Genomic DNA, 16,401 nt, shown 5'->3' with positions numbered 1-16,401 from the left:
CAACCTGTAATGGCTGGACATGAAACAAGCATTGCTCATGGCCCAAGTTTCTCAGAAGTGAGTTGAGACACACGGCCACAGTGTGTAAAATTGACATGGACACTATATCTCACTGTTGTGTATACACAGACTTTCCATTTAGACCTCTGAGTGAACCTGGGCTTCATTCAAACTGCCAGTAAGTTGAGGGTTTGGCGGCAGACATTTTTGAGTAGTATTCCGATTTTTTTCACGCGTTGGGTACGGTTGTTGGTGAATGTAAGTAAACTGAATTGATATTGGCTTACTATCAAACACTTATCAAAGCTGTGCACTGTTGGTTCAATGTAATTGCTGAACACTTGAGCTCCAAAATTCTAGTGGTAGTCTCCGAAGGTGTATTTTCATTGGCATGTCCTTGTCCGGTAAGTAAAGCTGTTGTCAATTCCAGGTTCATGCTCTCTTCTCAAAATAATTGTCTTGATATTAAAATTCTGTATTGAACAAGTAAGCCATAATCTAATGGCATAGTGTTGAAGCAAGGACTTGATAGTTAAGTTTGGGCTGAGCTGTTCTGGAGTGCTTATACTGCCCCCTTGAGGATATAGGATTGTAACACTCCACATTGTTTACTTGGTCTGTGGAGGTATTAGGTATCCTATTAGGTACAATTCTGATGACCTCAGTAAAAATGTACTCTGGTTACAGCTAGTGATCGGGGGGAAACATATTTTGTAGCGCTAGTCGGCTGTACCTGTGCCAAAACTCCTGTATTTCTCATCCTATAGCTTGTGCTCCATTTTCTTTTTAAATAGTGAGCCAACATGTTTTCAGCACTTTTATTTCCATGACTGATCAAAAGTTATTTTCTCATGGCTCTCATCTCTCTACAGCAGACATACTGCATATTGAGCAATATGTTTGGAACATTGAAATCGCTGTAACCTATCAAAATACATATCTTATCGGCAACTAAGTATTGTGATAATATCGTATTGTAATGTCCCTTGCAATTCCCAGCCATAGTTACAGCCCGGTACATACACACACACACACACACACACACACACACATGCATACGCGGTACATACACACACAAACACAGTGCATTCGAAAAGTATTCAGACCCCTTCACTTTTTCCACATTTTGTAAAATTACAGCTTTATTCTAAAATTGATTAAATAAAACATTTTCCACATCAATCTACACAATACCCCATAATGACAAAGCGAAAACATGTTTTTAGACATTTTTCAAATGTATAAAAAAAAATAAACATAAATACCTTATTTACATAAGTATTCAGATCTGGGGAAGGGTACCAAAACATTTCTGCAGCATTGAAGGTCCCCAAGAACACAGTGGCCTTCATCATTCTTAAATGGAAGAAGTTTGGATCCACCAAGTCTCTTCCTAGAGCTGGCCGCCCGGCCAAACTGAGCAATTGATGGAGAAGAGCCTTGGTCAGGGAGGTGACCAAGAACCCAATGGTCACTCTGACAGAGCTCCAGACTTCCTCTGTGGAGATGGGAGAACCTTCCAGAGGACCATCTCTGCAGCACTCCACCAATCAGGCCTTTATGGTAGAGTGGCCAGACCAAAGCCACTACTCAGTAAAAGGCACATGACAGCCCGCTTGGAGTTTGCCAAAAAGCACCTAAAGGACACTCAGACCATGAGAAACAAGATTCTCCGGTCTGATGAAACCAAGATTGAACTCTTTGGCCTGAATGCCAAGCATCACGACTGGAGGAAACCTGGCACCATCGCTAGAGTGAAGCATGGTGGTGGCAGCATCATGCTGTGGGGATGTTTTTCAGCGGCAGGGACTGGAAGAATAGTCAGGATCGAGGGAAAGATTAACGGAATACAGTAGAGAGAGATCCTTGATGAAAACCTGCTCCAGAGCGCTCAGGACCTCAGACTGAGGCAAAGATTCATCTTCCAACAGGACAACGAGCCTAAGCACACAGCCAAGACAACTCAGGAGTGGCTTTGGGACAAGTCTCTGAATGTCCTTGAGTGGCCCAGCCAGAGCCTGGACTTGAACCCGATCGAACATCTCTGGAGAGACCAGAAAATAGCTGTGCAGCGACACTCCCAATCCAACCTAAGGGAGCTTGAGAGGATTTGCAGATAAGAATGGGAGAAACTCCCCAAATATAGGTGTACCAAGCTTGTAGCGTCATACCAAAGAAGACAAGGCTGTAATTGCTGCCAAAGGTGCTTCAACTAAGTACTGAGTAAAGGGTCTGAATACTTATGTAAATGTGATGTAAAAAATGCATTTAATCCATTTTAGAATAAGGCTGTAACAAAATGTGGGAAAAGGGAAGTAGTCTGAATATTTTTCGAATGCACTGTATATCTTGAAAACTTGATCGCTTACATGCAAAACATTTTGTGACTATATCAACAATGGACTAATGAAACAAATACCAAAAGGTAGTTTTTGGGTTGAGCTGACAGACAGCGTGTGGCTTAGGGGTGGCCCATTCATTTTCAATGACGCCTAGGCGGAATGGTCAGCAGGCTCATGCCATTGGAAAACGCTCTGCCGCGGTAGAGAAAATAGGATTCTGCTCTATTTTTCAAGCGTTGCTGTCGTTGTTGACCAATCAAAGTAGCAGCAGGGCCAGCTAACTGCCCACTCTAGCTAGCTAGCTTGCTGACACTATTAGTTTACAGAGTCACGTTTAACAATAAAAATCTTTGTTTTCTAATAAAACATTTTGTTAATAATTTCTGTTGCATATAAATGCTTTTTATGCATGCTTATGGTGTTATAGTGATTAACTTTTCGGACTTCGATAATGTTTGTTTTTTCATTGCTATGGTCACTGGTGGCTGTCACCCTTGTGTGTGAAGGCACTAGCCACTTTGACTGGAGGGACAAGTGGGGTACTCAGCGATATTCCGCTGGCTGTCTGAAAAGCGCTTTAGAGCTGTCAAATACACAAGCAGCTCCCAGCGTTATACCTAAAGCTGACATTGCCATTGGCTGCACAGAGTTTCATTCCCATGCAGCGATGTTTACAAGTTTAAACAATGGAATATGAGATGTGAGCTACACCTCAATTAGGCTGTCACGTTCGTTTAAGGAGGGGTCAGACCAAGGCGCAGCGTGAAATGCGTACATGTTTATTGAAATGATAAACACACAAAGTCCTAAGGCTACACACAAAGTCCTAAGGCTACACACAAAACAAGCCTACTCACAGAACAAGGTCCCACAACTAATGCATGCCAACAGGCTGCCTAAGTATGATCCCCAATCAGAGACAACGAGCGACAGCTGTCTCTGATTGGGAATCACACCCGGCCAAACATAGATATACAACACCTAGACTGAAACATAGAAAACACAACATAGAATATTCACACCCTGACTCAACATATAAGAGGCTCTTTGCTTCACTGCTTTGAATACTATGATGTGTTAAGGTTTATGGCAGTTTAGTTTGCATTACCCCCGAGGTGTCCCCTACCTTGAAACATACAAGATGAAGAAATTAAACATCTTTAAACAAAATGCACACTGAGGTAATGCAGAAAGTGCATTTATTCACAATTAATTAATCATTATTGTTCACATGTAATCATAAAATGAACGTTCTCTCTGCTGAATAATATAAATAACATTTCTGCAATGTAGCAGGCTCTAAAATTAAAGTTAGATTCCATACTGTCCAGCAGACAATGACAAAGGACATTTTTATGTAAAATCAAGCTGGCAAAAGAGGATCATTCATTAGAACCAAATTTCAGCAGTCTTGAACATCAGCCATATGAGGGCCAGCTTCATTCAAATAAATTGAGAATTTTGTGCTTGGGCAAGAAAGTATGTAATGTGACCTATCCATTGATAAGTCAAAGTTCTATTCCATTTTCTGTACCACAGGGTAAGATTAACTCAACGTAACTAGATATTAGTTCAAAATAGGGAATTAATGAGGGAATTAATAACTTGAAAATCATTTAAATAAAGTTATGTAGTAAGAATATATGATGTTCAAACATAAAAATGTATGCTACACAGCATTATTAAGAGTACACCTTTTTATATACCGTGTGCCTCCTTTTCAAAGGGGCAAGAGTATCAAGTCTTTCCCGATATGAGTTATGAGTAGCACCAGGTGGGTCATTGTTTTATGTATTTGCACTGCTGCCTGCAAGCCCCTTGTGGGATAAATACAGTATTTTAAATTGAATTGATTTGTTCTCTCAGATAAGATCACAATTTAAGTTCAATTGCTATTCTACACATCCCTGGGGTTTAGTTTTGAAAGAATATGCAAAGCCTCAATTCCAATATTCCTCAAGTCAAATATTCCTTCCTCTGGTAAATTAAATGGAATAATGGAAGTGCATAAGCAGCTCATCATTGAATATATATTGTTTATAACCTAGCTAACACCTTAAAAGGTAGTTAGTTCAATATGAAAATTAAAATGAACTAAACAAATCATTACCATATGGTATCGATCTTTGATTTTATTCTAAATAAATATGATTGGTCAAATGGAGCAATGGGAAAAATCTAAGAATTGATACAAAACATCCACATTTGATTCAAGAGAGCTGATTTACCACTCCTTCAAATATACAGTAGGCTGACTTATGTTGTCACAAGACCAGAGCAGAAATACACTTCTAAGGTGGTGAATGATACATACTGTACGTATAAGACATTAGGTAGTGTCTTCAAGAAAATAATGAAACATTGATAAAGATTTACATTAAAGCTACAGTCTGCAACTTGGGAAGCTGTTTAATGGTTATTTCAATTCTTGATATTTACCCATTGATTCTGGAAGAATATACTTATAAATGCTGCATGAGCTTCAGCACAACTCTCTGTCTTTGTCATAAACCAAAATTGTTCTAGCCCTATCCATCAAGTGCACCCAAAACAAGTGGCAGGGACACTGTTTGGTTTATTTTAGTTTTTCAAATCTCAGACTGTAGCTTTAAGAGATTTCAAATAACTTACATGCTGTAATGAACTGATAGAACACATACACAAAGCTTTACAACAAGATGACATACACACATAACTATGTGAAACAATATTACATGAAATATACATTAAACTTCGCAACAAAGTGACTTAAAAACATGCACAAGACATTCTGCAGATGACATTTAACATATGAGAAGGTGTAGCAACAGACGTTTTAAATACAACATACAAAACATTTGAAGATAAATGTTTACTTAAACCAGGCACAAGGCTTAGTCAGCACAGAAACATTTTAAACATGCAAAAAGCGTTAAAGGCCCAGTGCAGTCAAAAATTATTCTGTGTTATATATACAGTGCAGTCAGAATCCATTCAGACCCCTTGACTTTTTTGACATTTTGTTACATTATAGCCTTATTCTATTTATTTATTTTGTTACATAAGTATTCAGACCCTTTAGTCAGTACTTTGTTGATGCACTTTTGGCAGGGATTACAGCCTTGAGTCTTCTTGGGTATAATGCTACAAGCTTGGCACACTGTATTTGGGGAGTTTATCCCATCCTTCTCTGCACAGCTATTTTCAGGTCTCTTCAGAGATGTTCAATCGGGTTCAAGTCCGGGCTCTGGCTGGGCCACTCAAGGACATTCAGAGACTTGTCCCGAAGCCACTCCTGCGTTGTCTGGAGCAGGTTTTCATCAAGAATCTCTCTGTACTTTGCTCCGTTAATCTTTCCCTCGATCCAGACTAGTCTCCCAGTCCCTGCCGCTGAAAAACATCCTCACAGCATGATGCTGCCACCACCATGCTTCACCGTAGTGTCCCGAGTGGCGCAGTGGTCTAAGGCACTGCATCGCAGTGCTAGCTGTGCCACTAGAGATCAAGGTTCTAATCCAGGCTCTGTCGTAGCCGGCCAGGACCGGGAGACCCATGGGGCGGCGCACAATTGGCCCAGCGTCGTCCAGGGTAGGGGAGGGAATGGCCGGCAGGGTTGTAGCTCAGTTGGTAGAGCATGGTGTTTGCAACACCAGGGTTGTGGGTTCGATTCCCACGGGGGGTATGAAAAATAAACAAATAATGTATGCACTCACATATAAGAGCGTCTGCAAAATTACTAAAATGTAATGTAAAATGTGCCAGGTTTCTTCCAGATGTGACGGTTGGCATTCAGGCCAAAGAGTTCAATCTTGGTTTCATCAGAGCAGAGAATCTTGTTTCTCATGGTCTGAGAGTCCTTTAGGTGCCTTTTGGCAAACTCCAAGCGGGCTGTCATGTGCCTTTCACTGAGGAGTGGCTTCCGTCTGGCATCTCTACCATAAAGGCCTGATTGGTGGAGTGCTGCAGAGATGCGTGTCTTTCTGGAAGGTTCTCCTATCTCCACAGAGGAACTCTGGAGCTCTGTCAGAGTGACCATCGGGTTCTTGCTCACCTCCCTGACCAAGGCCCTTCTCCCCTGATTGCTCAGTTTGGCCGGGCGGCCAGCTCTATGAAGAGTCTTGGTGGTTCCAAACTTCTTCCATTGAAGAATGATGGAGGCCACTATGTTCTTGGGGACGTTCAATGCTGCAGACATTTTTTGGTACCCTTCCCCAGATATGTGCCTCGACACAATCCTGTCTCGGAGCTCTGCGGACAATTCATTCGCCCTCGTGGCTTGGTTTTCGCTCTGACAAGCACTGTCAACTGTGGGACCTTATATAGACAGGTGTGTGCCTCCAATCAATCAATCAATTGAATTCTCCAATCAAGTTGTAGAAACATCTCAAGGCTGATGAATAGAAACAGGATGCACCTGAGCTCAATTTTGAGTGTCATAGCAAAGGGTCTGAATACTTATGCAAATAAGGTATCTAAAAACCTGTTTTCACTTTGTCATAATGGGGTATTGTGTGTAGATTGATGAGGATTTATTTTTATTTCCTCCATTTTAGAATAAGGCTGTAACTTATGTGGAAAAATGTGGAAAAATGGAAGGGGTCTGAATACTTTCCGAATGCACTGTATATATATATATATTTACACACTATGAGGTTGGAATAATACTGTGAATTTGAGAAAATTATGATAATGCCCTTTTAGTGTAAAAGCTATTTGAGTAAATGTGTTAATAAACCAATGAAAAAGAGAGTTCCAAACCTCTCTGCCAATAACATATTGTTTACCCTCCCCACTCAGACCACTCGCAGACAGACCTAGCAAAATTCTTGCTTGAGAAATTGCTCTTTGCCTGTTTATTTTTTACAATTTTAATTGAAAACAATCATAGTAAGCTACTTAATTGTTACCCATAAATGATTTGATATTGAGATAAAAACGTCTGCTTTGGACCTTTAAAGAAGAAATCATTAAAAAACATTTAAAACATTGTTATGATCAAATATCATTAGAAGTTAATAATGTTTAGCCCATTGGAGATCATTAAGTAATGTTATCATATCACAAAAACTCACCATGATCAGCCAAAGCTGTCCAAAGATCCTCCACTTGTGTCCAAATCCCATTATTCTTCAATTTTGGATTAAAAAGCAAACTTCATCAAATCAACAATTTTTGTTTAATTCTTTCATTTAATATGTGATTGACCTTCAGCTGATTTTAATGCCAAAGGTATTTTTTCCAATCCCCGGCTATCTGTGAACAGATAAAATCCTGTCAAAAAATTACATGTTGAAGTGCTTTCTTTGTCACTTCAGATTAGAATAATAAGATGTCAAGACATTATATGCAGGATTGGTTGGCCACCCTCAGTTTAGAAAACACAAAGTATACCACTTCAATTATACTGTAAATTGTCTCTTCTGATTTCCATCTTTAAATTGTAAAAAAACAGTGTCTTTCCATTTCCATTTACACTGTCTTCCATGGTCTCTGACCTGATTGCACATGCTCTGAACATTAGTGTGTCACTAGTTCCGTTCCAGGTAATTTGAGGGGACCCAGCCTTTTCGAGGTTGACCTCCGTCCAGGATCTGGCAGTACCACCACCCATTAGGGTTCCTCTCCAGAACCTCCAGAGTCGTTCCTTCAGGGAACCCCATTGTCTCCTCGTCACCATGGTAATCCGCTATGGAGACATACACCTCACGGAGGTTGTTGTGGATGAGGTGGGATTTGGGTTTCACCGTGGAAATAGGTAGACTGTTCCTCTGAGACCCCCGGCCCAGTGATTCGGAGGTTCCCGTGCCGGGGCTGTTCCGGTTTGCCATGTTACCGTTCGGCGCTGGGCCCCGCGGGGTAGTACCAAAGGAAGCGTTGCGGCGCACGGTGGGACTAGAGCGTGTGTGGTCAGTGGAGTTGAGTGACTCACCGCTCCTGAGGGAGCCTACTGGGCTTGGCCCGTCGATGATCGGCCCAGAGATTAAGACAGACTGAGGCCTGACCACCTGCTGCTGTTTTGTAACATTCTTCTGCTTGTGCGAGCCATTGAACAGACCAAAGGGCTTGGAGAGCACCCCCAGGGGTTTGGAGGGGATGGTCGGTATGCTCCTCTTTAGGCTCTGGTTGATGTTGTTCATGGCCTGGACCCTCTGCTCGTTCTTCTCCAGGCTGTTGGACTTGCTCAGGCTGCCCGGCTTGGTAGGGGTGCCATCGGACTCTGACCCAGCTGTGTCGTCCAGCTGCCTGACAGGCTCCAGGTAGTAAGTTGGAGCCCAGCCCTCAGCGTCACCCCAGCGGGCGTACCACCAGCCGCTCTCCTGCTTCTCCAGCACCTCCACTTCCACCCCGGCAGGGAAGCTCATCTCTGAGTCCTGGACCTTCTCATAGGCATCTGTGGTGCGGTAGAGGCTGCAGCCCTCGTCTGAGTCTCCCCGGCTGCCTTTAGAGTAGATGGAGGAGATGTCAGAGGTGCTGTGGGAGGACACAGAGTCCTCAGAGGAGATGACAGAGGCTGTTTCAAAGTCTCCTCCTCTGGAGCCCTTCTTCAGCTGGCCTGTAGGCCTCAGCTGTCTCCGGAGGCTGCTGATGTCCATCTTCTCTGCACTGGAGGCCTTGGCCAGCTGGGGCTTAGGCCTGACCAATGGCTTAGGTTTGGTGGAGCCCATCTTGTGCTCCTCTTTGTACTTCTTGGGCCTGGCCAGCTTGGAGAGATCTGGGGTGGACTCTGTAGAGGCAGGTTTGGGTCTGGACACCCCGGCCTCTGCTTTGGTTTGAGACTGAGACTGGCTCCTGTTCAGCTCCAGCTGGTTCTTCTTCCCTTTTCTCCTTGCCCCAAACGTGGAGTGAGAGTTTTCATTCTTGCTAGTCTCCAACGGGGCACTAATCTTCGGGGAGTCGGAGTCGCCACTGGATTGTGTATAAGGCATCTCTCTGAAAGGCATGAAGCCGTCATTCTCATAGATACACTCCTCTCCCTCAGGCTCCTCCTCTTCTTGCCCCACATCCTCGGACGACTCACCCATCTTGAAGGAGGCGCTATGGAGAGAAGTGGCTGGAGATGGCTTGGAGGACAGGTGAGAGCCCTTCTCTGAGGAGTCATCCTCATTCTTCCCATCCACTGAGGACCCATCTGTCCTGAGGAACTCAAACTCTGACGCCAGATCAAACCCAATGGCAGGAATGTCATATTCTGGCTCCTCGTACACAGGCCTCCTGGAAGATACAGGGGACTCTGGAGCCTCGGACCCAGGACTGCTGGGAGGGGCAGTCTCCTCAGAGTCCTGCTTCTTGATGGGCGGGGCTGGTGGCGGGACTTTGGGCCGGCTCAGAGTGCTGGTTCTGCGGTTTAGGTTGGGCTTCTTTCGTTTGTCGATGTAGGAGCAGGGAGCCCAGCCCTCTTTCTCCCCGATCTGGACATACCACCAGCCACCAGAGTTCTTCTCGATCACCTACAGGACAGAACAGAGAGAATACATGGGTAAGAATAGGCTTTATCAACTACATGCAGTATCTGTTAATTTCAAGAATTTACCTGAACAATGACAAAAACAATAACACATTGGACATGTATGCACTGCAAAATATACATAAAAAAAGCTTACATCTGCTTTTTGTCCTCCATTAAAACTGATGCCATCTGAAATGACGGACTGGAACTCTGCAATTGTGTAGTACTCTGCTTCAACAGTAGGGGGCTCTGGTGGCGAGGGTAAATTGAATCCCTGAGTGGAAAATGAATTTTTTACAGCATTATGTGTATTGCACAGCTGATACTGTTAAAAGGAAACAATAATAATTGGCCATAAAGTCCAACTTCCAACTTAAAATAATGATCTTGTTAGATGTAGATTTCTGCACACAAGCCTAAGATTAACATGTACAATGCCAAGCGATGTGGCTGGAGTGGTGTAAAGCTCGCCGCAATTGGACTCGGGAGCAGTGGAAAAGCGTTCTCTGGAGTGATGAATCACGCTTCACCATCTGGCAGTCCGACGGGCGAATCTGGGTTTGGCGGATGCCAGGAGAACACTACCTGCCCGAATATATAGTGCCAACTCTAATGTTTGGTGTAGGAGGAATAATGGTCTCGGGCTGTTTTTCATGATTCGGGTTAGGCCCCTTAGTTCCAGTGAAGGGAAATCGTAATGCTACAGCATACATAACATGCTAGACGATTTTTTGTGGCAACAGTTTGGGGAAGGCCCTTTCCTGTTTCAGCATGACAATGCCCCCGTGCACAAAGCAAGGTTCATACAGAAATGGTTTGTCGAGATCGGTGTGGAAGAACTTGACTGGCCTGCACAGAGCCTTGACCCCCTCGAAAACCTCTGGGATGAAATGGAACGCCGACTGCGAGCCAGGCCTAATCGCCCAACATCAGTGCCCAACCTCACTAATGCTCTTGTGGCTGAATGTAAGCAAGTCCCCGCAGCAATGCTGCAACATCTAGTGGAAAGCTTTCCCAGAAGAGAGGAGGCTGGTATACCAGCAAAGGGGGGACCAACTCCATATTAATGCCCATGATTTGGAATGAGATGTTCAACGAGCAGCTTCTGGCCATGTAGTGTACATCACTCCTGCACTTGTTTGTTTAGTTGAGCCATGTGCAAATTCCCTAAAATGGTGATAGTAGTCCAACAGTGTCAAATCCTGTAAAAGACTAATAATCCCAGTTGTGCCGTTACTTCCAGTTTCCGGTATTCCAATGACATCACTTCTGGTGCATTTCTACATGGTTAGCATGCTAGCCAGGGTTTCCCATTGTTTCCCATTGTAAATGCAATTTCAGAATGTGGGGGGGACATGTCCCCCCCGTCCCCAGTGAAAGTTGTGCCCCTGGTAAAGAGTGTGGTGTGTGCTTGCTAGTTATTGTTAATATTAGCATTTAGTTGCCTTTACGTGCCTTTGTCTAACAGCCTGGCTGTTATTTAACTGTTACTGCTGCTATTGTTGCTGGGGTTTATTGCCATTATCATTCCACTCGTATACACTGTTTACCACTGTTAGCTAATTGCTAATGCTAATGATGCACTGTCATTACTTAATGCTAATTGCTTGCTTAGTACTGATAGTAATTTGCCATTACTGCTAAGCTATGCTACTCTGTTACTATTACCTGCACCCTCATGCTAATTGGTTTATGCTAAGCTATGCTATTTCACGCTAGGCTATGCTGCTATATCCTAGTTTGTACTACTGCTAAACCCTTGCTGCTACAGTTGTTATTGTCATGCTATGCTACTGTATAATATGCCATATTGCTGCTTATGCCATTATTACTCATCCTCTGCTATTACATAGTATTGACACCTAGCCATAACCCTTCTAACAACTTTTTCCCATTTATATTTATTTCTCAGTAAACCATTCATTCAACTACACCATAAAGCCGTCTCTGTCTGAGGCAATAAAGGATTGAACTTGAGTCTGTGTCCTGTTCGTCATTGTGCCTCTAACTGGGTACCCAGAGCGATCGTCCCTTATCTAAACCGGCACCTTAATTTTTGGAGTCCATCACCAGTTGGAGGCGCTGTTTTTCATATAGTAACAATAAAATTATAAATGACTAACTATAAGATTTCACCTTCCTTATAACTGTAAAATAGATATGATCATATTTAGTGAGAGTACAAAATTGGCACCATTTTATAGAAATGTCGACAGAAAATATTCTGCCCTGCGTTCTCTGAGCGACACAGACACGCGATTCAAATGCGTGCTGACACGTTACAACTTCAGCTTTAAGCACAAAGTGATTTCTTCCCTCTGTCACCATAAAAAAAAAAAGCTGTAAATCCGTCTGAGAATATCACAGCGAGATGAGACCGCTGCATTCACTAGGCTCTCCCCTTTCATTTGCCGTAACGCACGTGGGGTTGACTCTCACAGCCAGAGGCAATCAATCCTTTGTCTGGATAGGCCAGAAAATGTGACATGTCACTCCCAATGCAAATTAGGTGTCCGATTTCAAACCCTCCATCTCAGATCCTAGCGGGCAGCGTATAAAGCAATTAATAAATAATAATAATAATAACATGCCATTTAGCAGATGCTTTTATCCAAAGCGACTTACAGTCATGCGTGCATACATTTTTGTGTATGGGTGGTCCCGGGGATCGAACCCACTACCTTGGCGTTACAAGCGCCATGCTCTACCAGCTGAGCTACAGAGGTGCAATTGATGTTGCACCGTTCACAGAGTGCTCTGTACACAAAAATGACGGTCGGTACCAGTCCCCCTAATTAGGGGACTTTACATCTAAGAGGATTTATGATTTGTTCATACTGACCAGAGTTGCATCTCTGCGAGGAGGTGGCTTTTGTCTGAGGATTGGGGAGCCTAGAGAGAAGAAAATTAGATTGATATAAAATTCTGTGAGGTTACTAGTTTAACAAACCGTTATAACTTCCAATTCAGTCTCTGAATGATAACTCACCGATCTCTATTCTGTGAGGAGCGATGCGGGCTATGGCTGGAGAGGCCGGTTCTGCTTTGCCCTTAACATCCACCAGGGCGGCACCAGGGCTGAAGTCTGAGCTAGAGCAGGGTATGGGCAGGCTGATCTGCCTCTTGACCAGGGAGGGGGTGGTCAGGGGGTTGTCCTCTGACTGGCCGTCTGTCTGCACGTCCTTCTCACTCAGGGCCTTCTTGTTCAGCAGGTTGCTGATCTCCATGATGTTGCCGATTATCTCCACCGGGCCAGTCAAGGGGGTCTTCTTATTACTACTACGGGGAGAGAAGTCCTCCTTAACCTTCTTCAGGTAGGAGGCCGGGGCCCAGCCCTCCTTATCCTGGTACCTGGGGAGAGGGCGTGAGAGATGAAGAGAGAGGGGGTGATCTTGAGTGATAATAACCATAATTGAGAGACAGTATAAACAGGCAACAGTTTATATTGTGGTTGGAGCACAAATCATGGCCTTACCTGATGAACCACCAGCCCTCCAGGTTCTTCTGGATGACCTCCACGATTACTCCTTTCTCAAAGGCAATCTCATCCTTCCCCTCGCTGGTATATGGCTGCACCGTCATATACTTCTCCTCTGTCAGGCCACAGAGAGGACGTGGGAACACAGAGACTCACGTCAGTTTCAAATGTACTACAAAATATTACTCAAACAAATGAAAAATATGTCAATATTTTATAGGAGGTACTGTAACGATTGTAGAAACACCTCAGAGTGAGTGAAAGTAAATAAAGACATACTGTATCTAGGCTTGAAGTATATAATTTTGTGGACTTGACGGCATTTCTCTGTGTGTAGTTCTGATGTGATTGATTCTGTCAGATCCACAAAGATATCTAGCATTTTACTATGAAAGGCTTTAAGTAATCTGGGAAACTCTAATTAACAATATGATGTCCCTCACTTCATACTGTAAATGTCTTCCTGCAGCAACTGACAATTACATTGACTTTATGTCATGATCTCTGTTTACTAAGTGTAAATATGGGATAAAATAAACTCAGAAACACTGATCTCTTGAAATGGGGAAAACAGTTCTAACGACAGAGTGGACTACTGGCGTGGTAGCGGTCAGCCTCTGTAAACTCAGCAGATGATAGAGAACAGAGATGACATCTTGATTTGTAACTTCCCTAAAGGCCAGAGTACTTCCTGTCATTACAGACTAGAGGCAGTGGTGTAAAGTACTTAAGTAAAAATACTTTAAAGTACTACTTAAGTAGTTTTTTTGGGTATCTGTACTTTACTTTACTATTTATACTTCACTACATTCCTAAAGAAAATATTGTACTTTTTACTCCATACATTTTCCCTGACAACCAAAAGTACTTACATTTTGAATGCTTAGCAAGACAGGAAAATAGTCAAATTCACGCAGTTATCAGGAGAACACGTGGTCACTCTGGTCTGGCGGACTCACTAAACACAAATGCAACTTTTAGAAATAATGTCTGAGTGTTGGAGTGTGCCCCTGGATATCCGAAAATTTAAAAAACAAGACAATTGTGCCGTCTGCTTTGCTAAATAATAGGAATTTTAAATTATTTATACTGTTACTTTTACTTTTCATACTTAAGTATATTTAAACCAAATACTTTGACTTTTACTCAAGTAGAATTTTACTGGCTGACTTTACCTTTTACTTGAGTAACTTTCTATTAAGATATCTATACTTTTACTCAAGTATGACAATTGGGTACTTTTTCCAACACTGACCAGAGGTCTCATCTCATTACACCGTAAAACACAGGCAGGCGGAGGGAACGCTGCCCTACAGTGTAAAGAGAGGAGAATACCTATCTACATGCTAAGACCGTTTGAATACCTCTGGAATCACTGGATTCCTTTTTGATATCTAATAACTCTCTCCTTTCCTCTACCCCTGTTGAGTCTCATCAGGGATTTAGAAGGACTGAATAAGGATATAGTAAAAATTCATTTTACTTGCAAAGAAATAGGCCTATGTACAGCCTTGTAAATAAAACCGAAAAGGCCATTTCCTGTATGCTTTGTTTTCCCCTGCACTTTCTTACGGGACTTCCAGTCTCTCTCCCTACAGGGGCAACCCTGTTCAACCTTCCTGAGCCCACACTCACCAGCGGGGGGAACCTCTGAATAAGATATTATGTTAACCACAACATACATCGCCTGCATAACTTTGATAAACTATTTTCCTGCAGTCAGCACTATTTCAGCTTTTTTCCCCACAGGCAAGATTTAGTTCCTGCAGTGGAAAAAGCTATTTTTACTCCAGAGGCCGTTTGTTGTTTTTCCCGCTTTGGACACTGTTGCCAAGCACAAACCTTGGGCTGGACTCAAATAGCCTATCCTCACTCCGCTGTCAGCAATCCAACCCGCATCCCCTGTCAAAAAACCCTGTCTCGAGGCAAGGGTAATGTTGCAAGCACAAACACTTTTCACTGCAAGCACAAACACTTTTCACTCTTACTCCAACAGATGAATACAATTCTTTATTGGCCTGGTCCATCGGTAGACCTGCTTGCTCTCAACACCTCCGGTTGTTAAACGTCTGGCTTTTTAACTCAGTCTCTTTTGAAAAGTACATATGTGTACATGTTTCACTTGGCTCGTAAAAAGCCAACTAAAGTGGCAAAATATTGCATGTGGCCTACCAACTTTTAGATGGTTGTGCAGCTATAGCTGTAATTCAGAAAAGATTGGAGTTGCACATTGGGGTTCATTCAAATAAACTGATTACATGACACAATCTCTTCCAACACTGCCGCATTCAAGTGCAGAAACTGAGTAACAACAAGATGGTCAATTTTTTCTATGTTTATCTTCTAGCATAAGGTCAAACCTGTAACTGCTGAAAACCACCAATGTGAAAACCAATTTAGCATTGTAATGACATGTCTGGACTGTTTATTAGCTGGTTTATAATGATGTTAGTGGTTATTGGGTGTGGATCATGATGGTGTAGAAGATGGCATATGACACAAACCAAGACATTAGGTATCAGGTATGAGAGAGAAGACAGGACAATGTACAATGGGGTCAGAGAATAGAAGGAGGTCGGCGCCCTGTCTCTGATCACCTCTGCTCTGCTGCCTGCTGACCATTCCCCCCAGGGTCCATCTCCGGTCCAGCCTCTTCAGATGGGCCTTACGGCGCTTAGTGACTGACCCACGCAGATAGTGACCAGACAAAAACACAAATGGGGACATAAACATAAAAGATGGGCACATACAAACAACATGGACTCAACTAAAGGACTGATATTAGTTACTTACATGACAAACATGGAAACAACAACACCACATTGCAATGGAAGGACTGTACGATGATGTGGCTTGCAATTAGTGCAGTTATTAGCATGGTTTTCCCATCCTCTACTGCAGGAGCATCTGTGGCACACATTGCTGCTTGGGAATGCCATCCAATTAATAGACCAGCTGAATTCCTTTGGCAGCAGCTCTATGCCAGGTCTATAATTGTTGATGGTTTTTGTTAGTTAAATGCAGGAGATGGGAATGATTAGGAGCTTCGGAGCAATCTTTTGTCACAGCCAACACTATAAACGTCAGGGCTTATATAAATATCTAATTCAAGAAAAAGCTTTCCATCACTAAACCAGAACACTAATCTCAAAGTT

General features: G+C 43.0%; 1 protein-coding gene across 1 annotated transcript in view; it reads right to left on the bottom strand.

Moving 5' to 3' along the window:
• Positions 1–7,203: 7,203 nt before the first annotated feature.
• Positions 7,204–16,401, bottom strand: part of LOC121570983 (SH3 and PX domain-containing protein 2A-like) — a 35,000-nt gene continuing 25,802 nt past the window's right edge. Inside the window, exons 3-8 of the mRNA XM_041882222.1 lie at positions 15,844–15,927; positions 13,244–13,361; positions 12,758–13,119; positions 12,611–12,660; positions 9,923–10,042; positions 7,204–9,769 (exon numbers count right to left, since the gene is read on the bottom strand). Coding sequence (XP_041738156.1) covers positions 7,850–9,769; positions 9,923–10,042; positions 12,611–12,660; positions 12,758–13,119; positions 13,244–13,361; positions 15,844–15,927 — 2,654 coding nt within the window. The 3' untranslated portion in view covers positions 7,204–7,849. The remainder of the gene's footprint in view (positions 9,770–9,922; positions 10,043–12,610; positions 12,661–12,757; positions 13,120–13,243; positions 13,362–15,843; positions 15,928–16,401) is intronic.

The sequence above is a fragment of the Coregonus clupeaformis genome, chromosome 1 (genome assembly GCF_020615455.1).
Source record: "Coregonus clupeaformis isolate EN_2021a chromosome 1, ASM2061545v1, whole genome shotgun sequence".
NCBI classification, from domain to species: domain Eukaryota; kingdom Metazoa; phylum Chordata; class Actinopteri; order Salmoniformes; family Salmonidae; genus Coregonus; species Coregonus clupeaformis.
This window is presented reverse-complemented; position numbering and strand designations above follow the sequence as displayed.